Source organism: Rattus norvegicus, chromosome 2, assembly GCF_021556685.1.
Source record: "Rattus norvegicus strain SHRSP/BbbUtx chromosome 2, alternate assembly SHRSP_T2T, whole genome shotgun sequence".
NCBI lineage: Eukaryota > Metazoa > Chordata > Mammalia > Rodentia > Muridae > Rattus > Rattus norvegicus.
Genome location: NC_141535.1, coordinates 83,634,183 through 83,647,768, shown reverse-complemented (window position 1 = coordinate 83,647,768; position 13,586 = coordinate 83,634,183). Strand labels below are relative to the sequence as shown.

At 40.0% G+C, this 13,586-nt stretch overlaps 1 protein-coding gene across 4 annotated transcripts in view; it reads right to left on the bottom strand.

Annotated features, from left to right (window-relative positions):
* Ctnnd2 (catenin delta 2) overlaps positions 1-13,586 on the bottom strand; it is an 843,638-nt gene that overhangs the window by 110,008 nt on the left and 720,044 nt on the right. For all 4 annotated transcript variants that reach the window (NM_001271502.2, NM_001415019.1, XM_087614127.1 and 1 more), the window contains 1 exon segment: positions 4,623-4,796. In NM_001271502.2, the coding sequence (NP_001258431.2) occupies positions 4,623-4,796 (174 nt within the window).

Below are 13,586 nucleotides of genomic sequence, written 5' to 3'. Positions count from 1 at the left end.
TAAAGAGCTCTCTCCATGCAGAATTCTCCAGTTTTACCTCCTTGTTTCTGTTTTGTTGGGTCATAAAAAGTTAAGGACTACTAAGAAATGCCACTAAATTTTGACAGTTGCCATAAAAACACATTCTTAGAGAACAAGATTGCTGAGGGCAGTGTTGTGCAAAAGTCACTGTATGCCCTGTGATTGTCTTGGGTATTTTTGATAAAAACCATTTTGCACGTGTGAGTGTGCTGTCTATATGTCTATATGCTCATATGTTTGTGTGACGGTGCACACGGAGGCCAGGAGTCAACACCAGGTGTCTTTCTCAGTCACTTTCTACCCTATTTTTTGAGACAGAGTTTTCCCTTGAACCCATGGCTCTTCAATATGGCTGCACTGGCTGTGAACAAGCCCCAGGGATCTTCCTGTCTCTCTCTCCCAGCACTGGGATGGCAGTGGATGAAAGTTTTACATGGGTTCTAGAAATTTGAACTCAGAGGACTTTATGCTTCCACATAAAGTGACTGAACCATTTCCCTCGACCTGAGACTGTCTCTGTGAAGTAACGATTTCTTTCTGCTCAATTTTTATATTAGATATCCTTAATTTTTGATTGTAATAATATATATCAGTACTTGGTGTACTAATAATCTCTATTCTTCTCTAAGAACCATCTATCTGTTCCCCGAAACAGTGAAGAAAATGTATAGTAGTGTTGGGAATGTGCCTGATTCCCACATACACATGTGGAATTTGCAAGCACATTCCTACCTATCTCGGTATGTATGTATCCTTGTAAATGAACAGAAACATTACTCAGTAGCCTTCTGCTGTGGCAGAGGACTGACTCGTTTGTTTTAATTTGTATGGAAGAATGGTTTACAGTAAAATTGACACCCTAAGAGCCAATATTCTACTTTGTCCAACTAGGGTAAAAACTTTCTAAAATTCTATCTTCTGACATAGCCAATAACCACTGTCCTGATGACAGTGGGGTGGCCTTGTGACAATCACTCAGGTTTGTTGTTCGTTTTGAGAAACAAAGGACTAGAGTTTTGTAACGATGTCCGCCAGTTTTCTTTCTTGTATATAAACATTCATATTTTCTACCTTTCCTCCTTGCCATTGGGTCATTTGGTATCTACTGAATTTCTTCTGGGTGCATCTTTGTGCCTGGTTATAAGGTTATAACGTTGCACTTTTTAGTCCATGTCTGAAATTTAATGTAGGCGTGAAAAGTTCGGTGGTCATAGCTCTTCAAACTTGATCCAGCTTTCTGGGATTGTTAGCTCAACTCCCTTAGGTTCCTTTCCTTCTTCCTTACCGATCTCCACTTTATTGATAATAGAAAATTCAGTAAACAAACATTCTCTGGCTATGGGGAGATAGACGAAGTGGGGAGGGAGAACTGTGCTGAGCTAATGTGCAGGTTTATGTGCTTGGAGCAGCAGAGTGTGGTTGCAAGACCTCCTGGAACGATGTCACATGTACCCCCTTTCCACTACGTGATCCAATGTAGGAAAGGATTTGAAAATATAAAGATAGCTAATTTTTAAAACCCTATAATTTTTTCTCTCTAATTAAGTACTAAGACTATACCCAGGTAACTACCCTAGTTACCCCAAGACAGAGACCAGTAAGAAACGCAGAATATTCCACATTGCAGGCAGAAACTGTGGACCCAAGTGGCACTATTGGACAATGCTAAGCCTAGGCAATGGGGCAACCATCATTTTCCTTCGACTCCTTTCTACCAGCTTCACATAAAAGAGCATGTTATAGGCTGATGAAGTGACTCAATAAGTAAAGGCACTTGCTGCTAATCCTGAGGACCCAAGTTCAATCTCTGGGATCAACATGGTGAAAGAATTGAGAATCAACTCTTGCAAGTTGCTGTATTACCTCCACAATGTGCTGAGACAGAGTGGGGGGGGGGGGGAGGGAGGGAGGGAGAGAGAGAGAGGTGGGGGGTATGAAAATATAACAAAGTATGTTGCTATAAGAATTAGCCAACATCAAATGATGAGCCTCACAGTGTGACTCTCTAAGAATGCGCTGGGGAATAAGATGTGTTATAACTCTCTTATTGATACCCTAAGAGTCAAAACTGATAGCGTGTATAGAGAAGATGTGTAGACAGAGGCTGCTGGGGTTGAACACTAGTGTTTGAGAACATCTGCTAGTCTAAGCACAGGCCAGTCAGGAGAGCACCAAGGAAAAGGAGAAAAGTGTGTCTTGGCTTCAGTTGCTCAGGGCCCCATGGACCAGAACACGCACCCTTCTAGAGCATCGTGGTGCTCAGCAAGGCCTTCCAGCATCAATGGTTGCCTAGTGATGCTGATTGTCGGCTGAGCTTAGACACAGTGCATGGCTTTGCATAACAATCTCTTTCCTCTGGATATCTTTTAACATTTTCTCTTCATAACTTGTTTTGAGCAATTCGATTACAGTGTTCTTTCACTAGTTCCCACCCCCCCCTTTTTGTGCTTGGGGTTGCCTAACTTCCTTGATATACAAATTTATAGTTTTCATTAAATATGAGAAAGACTCACTTTATTTAACTATTCTCTGCTCTCTCCCTTGCTCTCTCCTTTATGTGGGGAATCATCACATATATCAGCATACTACAGCTATGTCTCCATTCTTTTCCTTCTCTACGCGTTTCATATTCAGTAGTTTCCTGTATTGTCTTCAAGTGCACTGATGTCTTTCCTTTTGCGTTATTTAGTCTTCCTTTGTTTCTATTCTATGTAGTTTTGATTTCAGACATTCCTCTGAGCAGGGCTCCAGAGACTTGGTTTAGGTCTTCTCCCCATCTCCCCATTAGTTTTAGAACCACATGATATACAGAATTTAAGTTAAAATCTTTATATTTAACATCTTGTAGTGCCCAAGACATTTCTCCACTTTTAAATGTCATAAAGACAGGAGAATTTCCCAAGGAACATGAAAAACGATATAAACGACAAATACAATAGTTTAAAATCATGTCTTAGAATGCTACATGTGATTTTTCTTCCATTTTAATCTTCATGCCTCAGAACCCCGTCTCTCAGGCCTGTCCAGTTCATGCACTGAGGAAGGGAAGCTGGAAGGGAGTTGTGAGTGTGTGAGTACCCTTTATCGCCCCAAGAGACAACTATTTGGTTTATTTCCATTACTTAGATGGCTCTGCACGCTGCAGAGTGAGGCAGTCACAATGGTCTCTGTTTAAGGAGACGTCATATGGCACATGGGAGAGCTATAATTTGCCCAAGCTTTTATGCTCAGGAAAGATGGGGCCAGCCTAGGTTTGAACTGTGATTTGAATCAAAGCTTCTGAGACCATGAAAGCTTAGAGAACTGTAAGATCTGAGGACCAGTTAAAGGAGTGGTGTCTCTTATTAATAGTCTTCTTCTTAGGTGTGGCATGCTATGTGTGCTGGCCTTCTTAAGCATGTGACTCTTCTTTTAAACCTCTCTCAATCTCTGCTTGAAAATAAGAGGCAACTTCACTCTCAGCTCAGCCCAACCTGAATTCTTTAAACAATGGGGCACCCCGTGGGCAGGGTGACAGGATCAGTTTTGGTTATCCCTATGGGTCTTCAAGAGATGGGGTGAGTTTACCCACCCACGAGCAACCTCAAGATAAGTAATTCTGGCTGTGCCGAGAGATGGGGTGGACAGGGATAAAGGACGTGCAGAAGCACGGGCTGCAGCAGCAGAAAGGAAGGATGAGACGAAGAATAAGGCAGACATGGGAAGGTGTGAGGAGAATGGTGTGTGATCGCAGTGTCCTGTGCATTGCTAGCATTGGCATTCTGAATATTACGTGTGTCTATGTATCCGTGCAAACATGTTTTTAAAGAGAATGAATGTCAATGGGAAAAAGTAATCACGAACATTCCAAATCCAGGCATTGACATTAAATGGAGTGAACATGATGCAACCCCCAAAGATTTCTGATTTCTTCTCCTAACCTTTGCCCCATGCATCCTCAGCTCCTTCGGTGACCATGTCTTTTTATACAACAGGTTAGCTGGTACATGCAAATCTTAATGAATATACACATGGATTTTTGTTTTAAATAAGGAGAATCTTTTCTACCCAAAAATGAAAGGCTAATGATTTCTTATGAAAAAATCAGTCAGGAGCAGTATCAGTTTTTAATGCCTTGGAGGAAAGGGGTCTCTTTCTGGTCCTTAAACTTGCTGTTTTCCTTTCAGGAAAAATCTATACTTTTAAAGCTTTAAGGGCTAGGAATTGACACAACACTGTTTATAGGCTCACATGGTTTTTAAGAAAAGATGTTTAGATTTAGCTCCCTTGGTGGTTAATGATAACGCTTCAGAACATCAACAAATTATAATAATTCCTGAAAGAGAAGCAGGTTAGCTATCCATGTAGAATTATAAGCATTTTAGAGTGTTTTCGGTGGCTGCACTCATATCTATGAGACCCTGAAGTTCACAATGATCTTCAAGAACCCAGGAGAACCCAAGAGAAAAAAAAAAAAGGTAAAGGCATTCTAAGCCCAACAGCCCAATATAATTTGTCCTAAAATGTTTATTAGAATTGCATTTTTCAAACCTAACTTGTATCGTTTTTGAGGCTCGCTCATAATTGCAGATTGTTTTTGTATTGCAATGAACTAGCCATACCTTCCAGCTCCCTGCAGCCAAGTTCTGCAGGGCGCCCGCTGCCCCTTCCAGCGTGTCTGGGTTTGAGCACTCAGAGAGCAGTGTGAGGTAGGGTTTGACTATGGATGGGTGCCACAGCATCTGGATCCCTTTTGGTGGTTCTGCACAGTCTGGAAGAGGTCCTACTCCATCCCACTGGTGAGAGAAAAATGAGAGTAAATACCTTTAACATTTTATGCTTCATGACATTGTTCCCTGCACAAATCGCTAGCAAACACAGTAGCAGGCATTACAGTGGTTGCTGAAAATCAATGGAGCTGAGAGGGTCAGTGGTCTAGTCATAACCAAACATAAGAGTGCTATTCTTGAGACAGAACTTCCGATCAAGGGTGCAGGGGATTGGATCGCATTCAGGAGCGACTGCACCTAGCAGCTGAATGAGGTGTGCTTTTGGAAACAGTCCAACACAACTGGTAGAGCAAGGAAGGAAACAGATGAACTTAAAGAACACTAAGATCAGGGTCACATATTTTACCATTGGCATGTAGCAGACATTGCACAGAAGTTACCAGCTTTCCTAACCAATGCCTTCATTTATTTTGCATAATTGTGATAACTTGTGCAAAACTTTGGTGAGTTACACTTGACATGGGCTCCATCAACCATCAAGGCTTCTAGCAAACAAGTAAAAATATACAAGGGAGAGAAGACTGTGACATTAGGTATATGCATTCACATGAACTACAGGTAAATGTAGTCCTGGCTGTCCTGAGGCATGCCTGCTGTGTAGACAAACCAGGCTGGCCTTGAACTCTGAGAGATCCACCCACCTCTGCCTCCTGGGTGCAGAGATTAAGGGCATGTATCACAACAGCAGTCAGTAATTTTAGATCTTACAGCTACCCTAACAGTTAAATTTGTTTTCTATTGAATGTCATGGATAATGAGAGGATTTTTAACTAGCTTAAGTGTTCATAACTGAAAAATTAAGGCTTATATTCACAAAGAAATATCAATTCACCATTGAAAATAATAGTCACAAGTACTGTAGCTACTTGAACAAATGCTAACACTAAAAGTTAAATGAACAAATTAAAGGTCAGTATGGGTATTAATGTTTTATCCCAAGGAAATATATTATAAAATCCTGCAATAACCACAAAAAGCATTATTAAATGGATTTAATTCTATTTTTACATATCGATAATGTTATCTTGTTTCATGATCACTCTTAAAAAATAACAACATTAAGATAATTATACTCATTTTTTGATCACATAAAACTTATTATCTGCAGAAACCAAAGGCAGGGAGTTCAGGTTAAAACATGATATCTACTTAAATAAACACTACATTTAATCCTGACATAATTTACAGACAAAGCAATTCTTTTCAAATTGAAGTAATATCTAAACTAAACTATTTGGTTTAATGGGTTCATTAATAATTACATTAAAATAAACACAGTTGATATCTATTTAGTGTTCTTACATACATTTTACGTACATACATATATCTGCAGATATGTCTACAGGTGAGCCAATATGAAAATAATAGTCTATTTCAGGATCTGAGTATGTTCACTGATTGTTTACATTTTCATCAGAGGGAGATGAGGCTTGCTTTATATCCTGGCTACATAAAAACGGAAATGTTTGAGAGAGACTTTGAAGTTACTTAACTGTCAGAAATAGTTCAAGGAATTTCATTATTTGCCGAGATAAAGACAAAGCACTCATGTCTTCTCTCTCTCTCTCCCAATTCTGCTGTAGCTTGGCTTAGGTCAAGGCTTGGCAATGAATGATATCCCACAGATGGATGCTGGCTAAACAATAAAATGCCCTTCCTAATTAGTGTGCCACTCAATTTCATCCTTATAGCAATAGCACTTGAGTGTATGAGACTTCTCGTTCTTTTCATCAAAATCTCATCTTGGCCACTTCAAGATGCCTCTGAGTCTGTGAACGGCTGCCCGCAGAAGACATGTCCACCTTTTAGATAATAAAGTAACCCAGCGTTACCACATGGCTCCTGGGTCTTTATTTGAAACTGACTTGTTGTACTGAACAGAAAGACAGAGTCGGGAAAAGAGCAGTCATCCTGTAGCATGTCTGCTCCAATGATGAGCAGGCATAATTCAGGCTTCTCACAAGTTCAGCCTGCCATATCCAGGCTATCTGCTAGTACAACAGGAAGTAGACAAAGATTTCATTTGTCTTTGGTTCGTTTCACTTTCTAGTTTGTCATCTCTTAGAACATTTCAGTTATCCTTCTCATGCGAAGTTCTAATATTCTCAGGATTCAGAACGTAAAATTTCAGCTGTGCTTAGACAAGCTTTGCCTCTGGGAGAACTAACAGGATGGACATGTGTACACGGAAGACATGTTGGAGTGTTTGCTATGGCATGTGGCGGCTGACACGTACAGGAGATGACAGCTGTCTTCCCTTTGTCTGGGATTCAACTGGTGCTCCTTTTCCTAACTTCTGCTCCGGAAAGCAGGATAACTGATTAGGTCACGAGAGAGTTTTCTTCTGCTCTGATGTGTGTCATCTATGTAAGCCTTAAATACCTTTTATTACAGTCATGTCTTAACTGCTTCAGAGGGATCTGAGGGGAGAAAAGGACAACTGATGTGTGTGTGTGTGTGTGTGTGTGTGTGTGTGTGTGTGTGTGTAGAATCTTTGATGGTGACCAAAGGCTAGAGTTTAAAGGGAAATCTTCCCTCTTTCAGAAAGTTGATGAAATCCCACATGTTAAAATTGAAGAAAAAGAGCCATTTCAAAGCCAGTCAATGTAACTGACCTTTATCTGGGCACATCCTCTGAACTTTTATTGGACTAATCAAAGGGAGGGCATCAATTTTCCATTAATAACAGTTGGAAGCATGAATGAATATATCCTGTTGAGTCCTATGTGTTTAGGGTTGACTGCTAGGGATTAAATAACTAATCTGGGGTCTTGTCCTTGAGAAAGATAGATTCTCCCTCTCTCAGTAACTATTAATTTCCTGGAGCTCTTCATATTGGGGTAAGGCCTTATAAGATTTCTTCCATCCATGTTGGCATGTCAGTTGGTGCTGGTCTTGTTCAGGTGACTAGAGTTCTGAGATTCAATAGGTATAGATAGAACCCTTGTAATACACAGTTGACACTACCTTCCAGCAGATGTTCTAGTCTCCTGGTTCTTACAACCTTTCTGCATTATTTTCCACAGTAGCCCCTAAACCTCTGAAAAGGTATAGATGCTAGATGTCGATGTATCAATTGGAATTTGTATCATTCCGTTGCTTGTGCTCTGTACTTTGACAAGTGGTATATTTCTGTAGTGGTCTCCATTTTCTGGGGAAAAAAGACTCTCCTTCTTTGATATGGGTGAGATCTACACTGATCTCTGGACTAAGGTTAAGTGTTTATAGTGAAGTTAGAAATTTAACTGATTAGGAAAGAGACAATAATGGGCTGTCCTCCAGGGCCCATGACCTCACCAGCAGTAGATAGTTGGCTATGCTTTTAAGACCAACTGTGGATTTTTTTCCCCATTGAATAGGTTGTAGCTCCTATTAGACGGTTTTTGGTTACTTACAAGATATAAATGCCATTATTGTACCTTTGTGTACACCTTGCTATACTACATGCTACACATGGCTGTGGTTCAGATACTTTACAACAGGGAGGACTGCTCATTGCTTTTCTTCTTTGGCAACTTCATAGCTCCTTTAGATACTACGAGATCCAGTACAAAGACAGGAACCTTTCAGGCCAGTTCCACTGACTTCTCCAAGTCATGTGCCTAATGTGTGTGCTGTCGTCAGTGATGGGGTGTGTATTCATATCTCTATTTATAAACAGCAAATGCTGACAGGGATGTAGAAGAAGAAGGGGGGCCATCGTTCATTGTTGTGATTGCAAACTGGGTCAGACATTACAGAAATCAGGATGAAGAATTCTCATGAAGCTAAAAATAGATCATGGTGATATATAGTGGAACAAAACAGCTTCCATTGATTACTAATGCATGGACAATATCTGTCCCTTCAGTTTTTTTCTCCTTCTAATAGTTGTTGTCTTGAGCTTAGGCATTCTGCCTGGGGTAAGATGTAATCTCAAAGTAGTTATAATTTATATTTCCCAATTGCTAAGGATGCAGAACACTCTCCAAAGGTATTTCTTTCCCATTTTTATTTCTTCTTTTGTGAATTCTCTGTTTAGATCTCTGTCCCAATTTTTAAAATTCAACCACCTGTTTTCTTGGTTCTTTTTTTTTTGTATATTCAGTATATTAATCTCCTATCAAATGTAGAGAATTCTTTCCTACTCTCTGATCTTCCTTCTTCAAAGGCAGCACTCCTTTGCTGTACAGACATTTTTAGTTTCCTGAGGTCCCGTTTGTTAACTATTGGCTTTAATTCCTGTACAAACGGAGTTCTATTCAGAACGTCATTTCTTGTGCCTGTACAGTACTGCTTATGTTTTCTTCTTGTGATTTCAGGTTTATCACAAAGGTCTCTGACATATTTGCAGTTGGCTTTTGTGTAGGGTGAGCGATTTGGGTCTACATTTAATTCTTATGTGTGTGGACATGCCATCATCCAAGCACCATCTTGCTGAAGATGCTATCTTTTCATCAGCGAGTATTGATTTTTTTTAGCATCCTTGTCAAATCAGATAGCTGTAGGTTTATGGATTATGTTTAGGTCTTTTATTTTTTCTATTGATCTACATGTGCATTTTTTTGGTGCCAGTGCACTGTGACTTTTATCACTATAGCTCTGCAGTGTATCACGGAATCTAGTAAGGTGAGCCCTTCTGAACTGTTCTTTTTGCTCAGGACTGCTTTGCCTATATAGGGTCTTTTGTGCTCCATATGAATTTTAGATTTTTTTTAAAGAAAATTTAAGTGGTAGGGTACAAAATCAACTTATAAAAGTCAGTAGCCATTTTATATTCCAATAACAAATACGCCAAAAAAGAGATGATGAATGGAAAAATACTCCCATTCATGATAGCTTCTCAAATTTGGGCAATGAACCTAAAGCAGGAAGTAAGAAACTCTACAATGCAAATATCTATCTGGAGAAAGAAACTGAGGCAGATACTAGAACAGAGAATGCCTCCCTTGCTCATGGATCGGTAGAATTAATATTGTGAAAATGAAAATTCTGTCAAAAACAATATACAGAATCTCAAATCAAAATCCCCCCTTCCACAGAAATGGAACAAACTATCGATGTTAATCCATTTCTGGGTAAGGATTTATGAGTAACTGTAGGACATTTGACTCTGTTTTACAATAATGGAAATATATCATCTATAAGTTTAAATACCCAATGCTTCTCATATCTACAAAAGTAGGGAATTGAGTGAAGGAAGTGGCATTTAATTGGTTTTGTGTTTGTTTGTCTGTCATTGTTTAGTTTTGACACCAGATTTCCTTATATTGTATGTACGTGCTAAAAACTCCCCATGTATTCCAAAATGGCATCAAATTTACAATCACCTACTCCCTCCATGTCTTGTGTGCTGGGATTGTAACTACCACATGTAGTGCATGGCTAAATCTTTCAATATCTCCAAGTGCTTGTCACACAGCTAAGTCATTAAACAGGACTCGGTTTACAAACCATGTGCAAGCTATGTTCTTCACTGTATCTAAAATTAAAATTATCTTAGTTTGCAATATGAAAATATTATAAATCCAGGAGCACGGACTTTCTACATAATAGTGGGAAGAATGAACCGGGAGAAGGCAACACTTAGACTATAAAAAACATGAATTAAAAAAAGGAAAAAGGAAGGACTGGGAAACAAAGTATTTCCAAGACTTGAACAGAGGTAATGTCTCCAGAGCACTTCTTGATTATATAACCTGTGCCACTGGCAAGTTAGTGAACATGTACATGGGATGCGGAAAGCTCTCTTCAGGAATAGTAAGTAGATAACAAAAAGGAGAAGGGGCATGTGAAGCTGGATAAGGCTTTTGCATAATGTCTTATGCTAGGCTGGGGGAGTTTTTATGAAATCACCCCTTTCTCTTCCTGATGTCATTCCTCAGACTTGAGGATTAAATAAGTATTATAAAGTGTACAACCAATCTACTTTAATATGTTACTTTCTGAGTAAAATAGTTAAATACACCGACTTAGTTTTAATCTAACGAACTTACATTTTGTCATAAAAAAGTTAAACAAGGGACAGGAACAGTGCAACCTGTAACCCCAGAACTCTAAGGGTTGACACGGGAGGACCCGGAGAGAAGCCAGAGCACTGTCACGAGTTTGGTCCAGGCTGGGTTGCACGGTGAGTTTCAGGCTATTACATAGGCTTCAGAGTAAGACACTGCTTTAATCTTACCATTTTTTCCTTAGTAAAATGAAATAAAGTTCTAGTACCTTTGGGTCCTAAGTCTATCTTTAAGTGTTCAAAATAATTCTTGGAATTAAGCAGGAAACATACAAGAGAATGTATTTATTTATTTAAAAGTTATTTATTATTATTATTATCACTATTAGTGTGTGTGTGTGTGTGTGTGTGTGTGTGTGTGCGCGCGCGTGTGTATGTGTGTGTGATGTGCATGTGTAAATAAGGTGCATGCCAAGGTGTGCATGTGGAGGCCAGAGGTACATGTGACTCTCAGGAGTCAGTTCTCCTGGCTTGCACGGCAACTGCCTTCATCTAAGGAGTCACCTCTCTGATCCAGAAAGTTTAGTTAAACTAAACTCTAATTTACTGGAATTTAGGATTTTGCTCATGTATTTACAGTTCATAAGATTAAAGTTTAACTGTTAAGTGGGCTAGGAGCAGAGATTTTGAGGCTGTTTGTTTGTTTGTTAAAGGATAACATAAGAGGCACCAACAAAATTTAATGTTAGAAAATGAGCTAGTTCAGTCACTTCTCTGCCGTGAGTCTCTTGAGTTCATGTAGGAAGCCTTGAGTGTTCATGGAGGGGTATATTTTGCCACTCTAGCTAGTGCCTCGCTCTGGCATGTTACGAACATTTGCCTCACTACCTTCAAATGGACATGATGAATATGAGCGGAAAGTAACTTACTACATGTGCTTTAAAAAACTGCCTGGAGTCAAAACTATGAACTTTCCCATCAGACTATCAGGCGATCATGCACTGTTTTTTGGAAGAAGAACTAGGAGCTGCTTGTATTATACATTTTGGTTGTAATGCTTTGTGCTGTGACCATGGTTGGTAGCCGGAGGGTAGCTGGGGATGCATAGTGGAAGATATGTGTGCTTATGAAGAAAATAACCTTACTCAACATATCAGTAGGTGGGCTGTGTATGCTCAGGTGCTGTGGGTAGCAAGAATAACTGCCAGCATTCTAGAGCACACCGCTGTAGTAGTAATTGACAAGAAATAATCACGTACTTCAAAATAGCTAGTAGACATTATTTCCGTCTTCCCTCCTACCAAAATCCACACCCTTCCTATTTCTCTGTAGAAAACGAACAGTGATGTAAGGAATGATCATAAAACAAAATGAGATAAAAAATAAACAAACAAACTGGGATAGAAGAACACAGAGTAGCAGGGAGGCGGGCTCAGCGCTACACACCTGGAATCCCACAGTGGAGAGTGGGCAAATAAGAAATCCCAGCCAAGCCTCAGCTACACAGAGTCTGAACACACTGTGTGAAAACATCTATTTTCAATAAAAGAAGAAATGCATTTAAGATTGCTTCAAAAATAGCTGGTGGGGAGGACTTTGAATGTTCCCAACATAGAGAAATAATGTGTGCTTTAGGAGTGGAGTGTGGGTATCATGCTGGTGAGACTATTCAGTTGTCCAGATGGATAGAGTATCATACCGTACCCCAAAATATGTACAATTACCGAGGGGCAGGGCAAACGATTCACATTCTCTTTGGTTGCCTGGTTGGGTTCTGAGTCTATTTACAATGTTTCTAATACAGTCAGGTTGAGGATTGAAAGTAGAAGTCATTTCTCCTTTCTATGAAGAGAAAGATATAATGGGGATAAAAATCAGAAATCAATAAAGCCAGGTCAATATAATTTACCAACAGGTTTTGTAGACAGGGCTCTAAGCAGACCGTTGGGGTAATTCTTTTCATTACATCCCAAAGCTTCTGTGGTGGATGGAGAGGTGTGGGTAGTCTCAGCTCTTCTTCACCAGTTCTCAGAGTCCTCCCTGTCTAGTCTCTCAAGCCCTCAGCTGTGTGTGTATATCATGGACGTGCTAACAAATCAAAACCACTTATCATGCTGGTAGAAGGATTCCTGCCAAAGGAGAAGTGTCAAAAGGTTGGTCTCTTATCCCCAAAGTGCCATAGCCTTGCTCTAGTCCCAGCCCACTAAGTTTATGCTCTGAAAATATGTTTTCTTGTGAGTTGTGTCTTAGGAGTACAGACAGCAAAGGCCAGGCGTAGCAGCAGAATGTATCTCGAGTTCCCAGACTTCTCTGCCAATTAGAGACAACAATGGCCGCCATCGCATATGTGTAGGAAAACTCTACCAAAGAAATGGTGAATTAAAGAACAGACTCAGCAGGAAATGCTGCGAGGTAAAGGGAGTGAGTTTGCAGTGATGGGGGACATTTTTCCTTCCCAGGGAAGTCTTATAGAGGGAAGTCATTATACAGGTTGTATAATGTAGGGAGACAAAGTAAGGCACTATGCAGTCAGAAAGTTTGCTCAAGCCGAGTTTGATTTAATTAGGCTGCAGCCTGGATGAAATGTCCCCGGAAGTTAACAATCAAATCCCAAATGCACTTACTGCCATTGTTTCTAGGCATGGTCTGAACAGCATGATATGATTTTATCTTTAGAGTGCTTCCTGAGCACTCCCAGCCTTTGGGGGCAGGGGTGAGGTGGGGGTGGGGGGAAGATGGAGGAGATGGGGATTTAAATATCCTACTTGTGAGAAGCCAGAGAAAGGGCACTTCATGCTGTCTCTTGGGAATTTGAAAAGGAAGGGTAGCTCAGTTGTCTGAATTTCTCCAAGCACTGTGCAGAG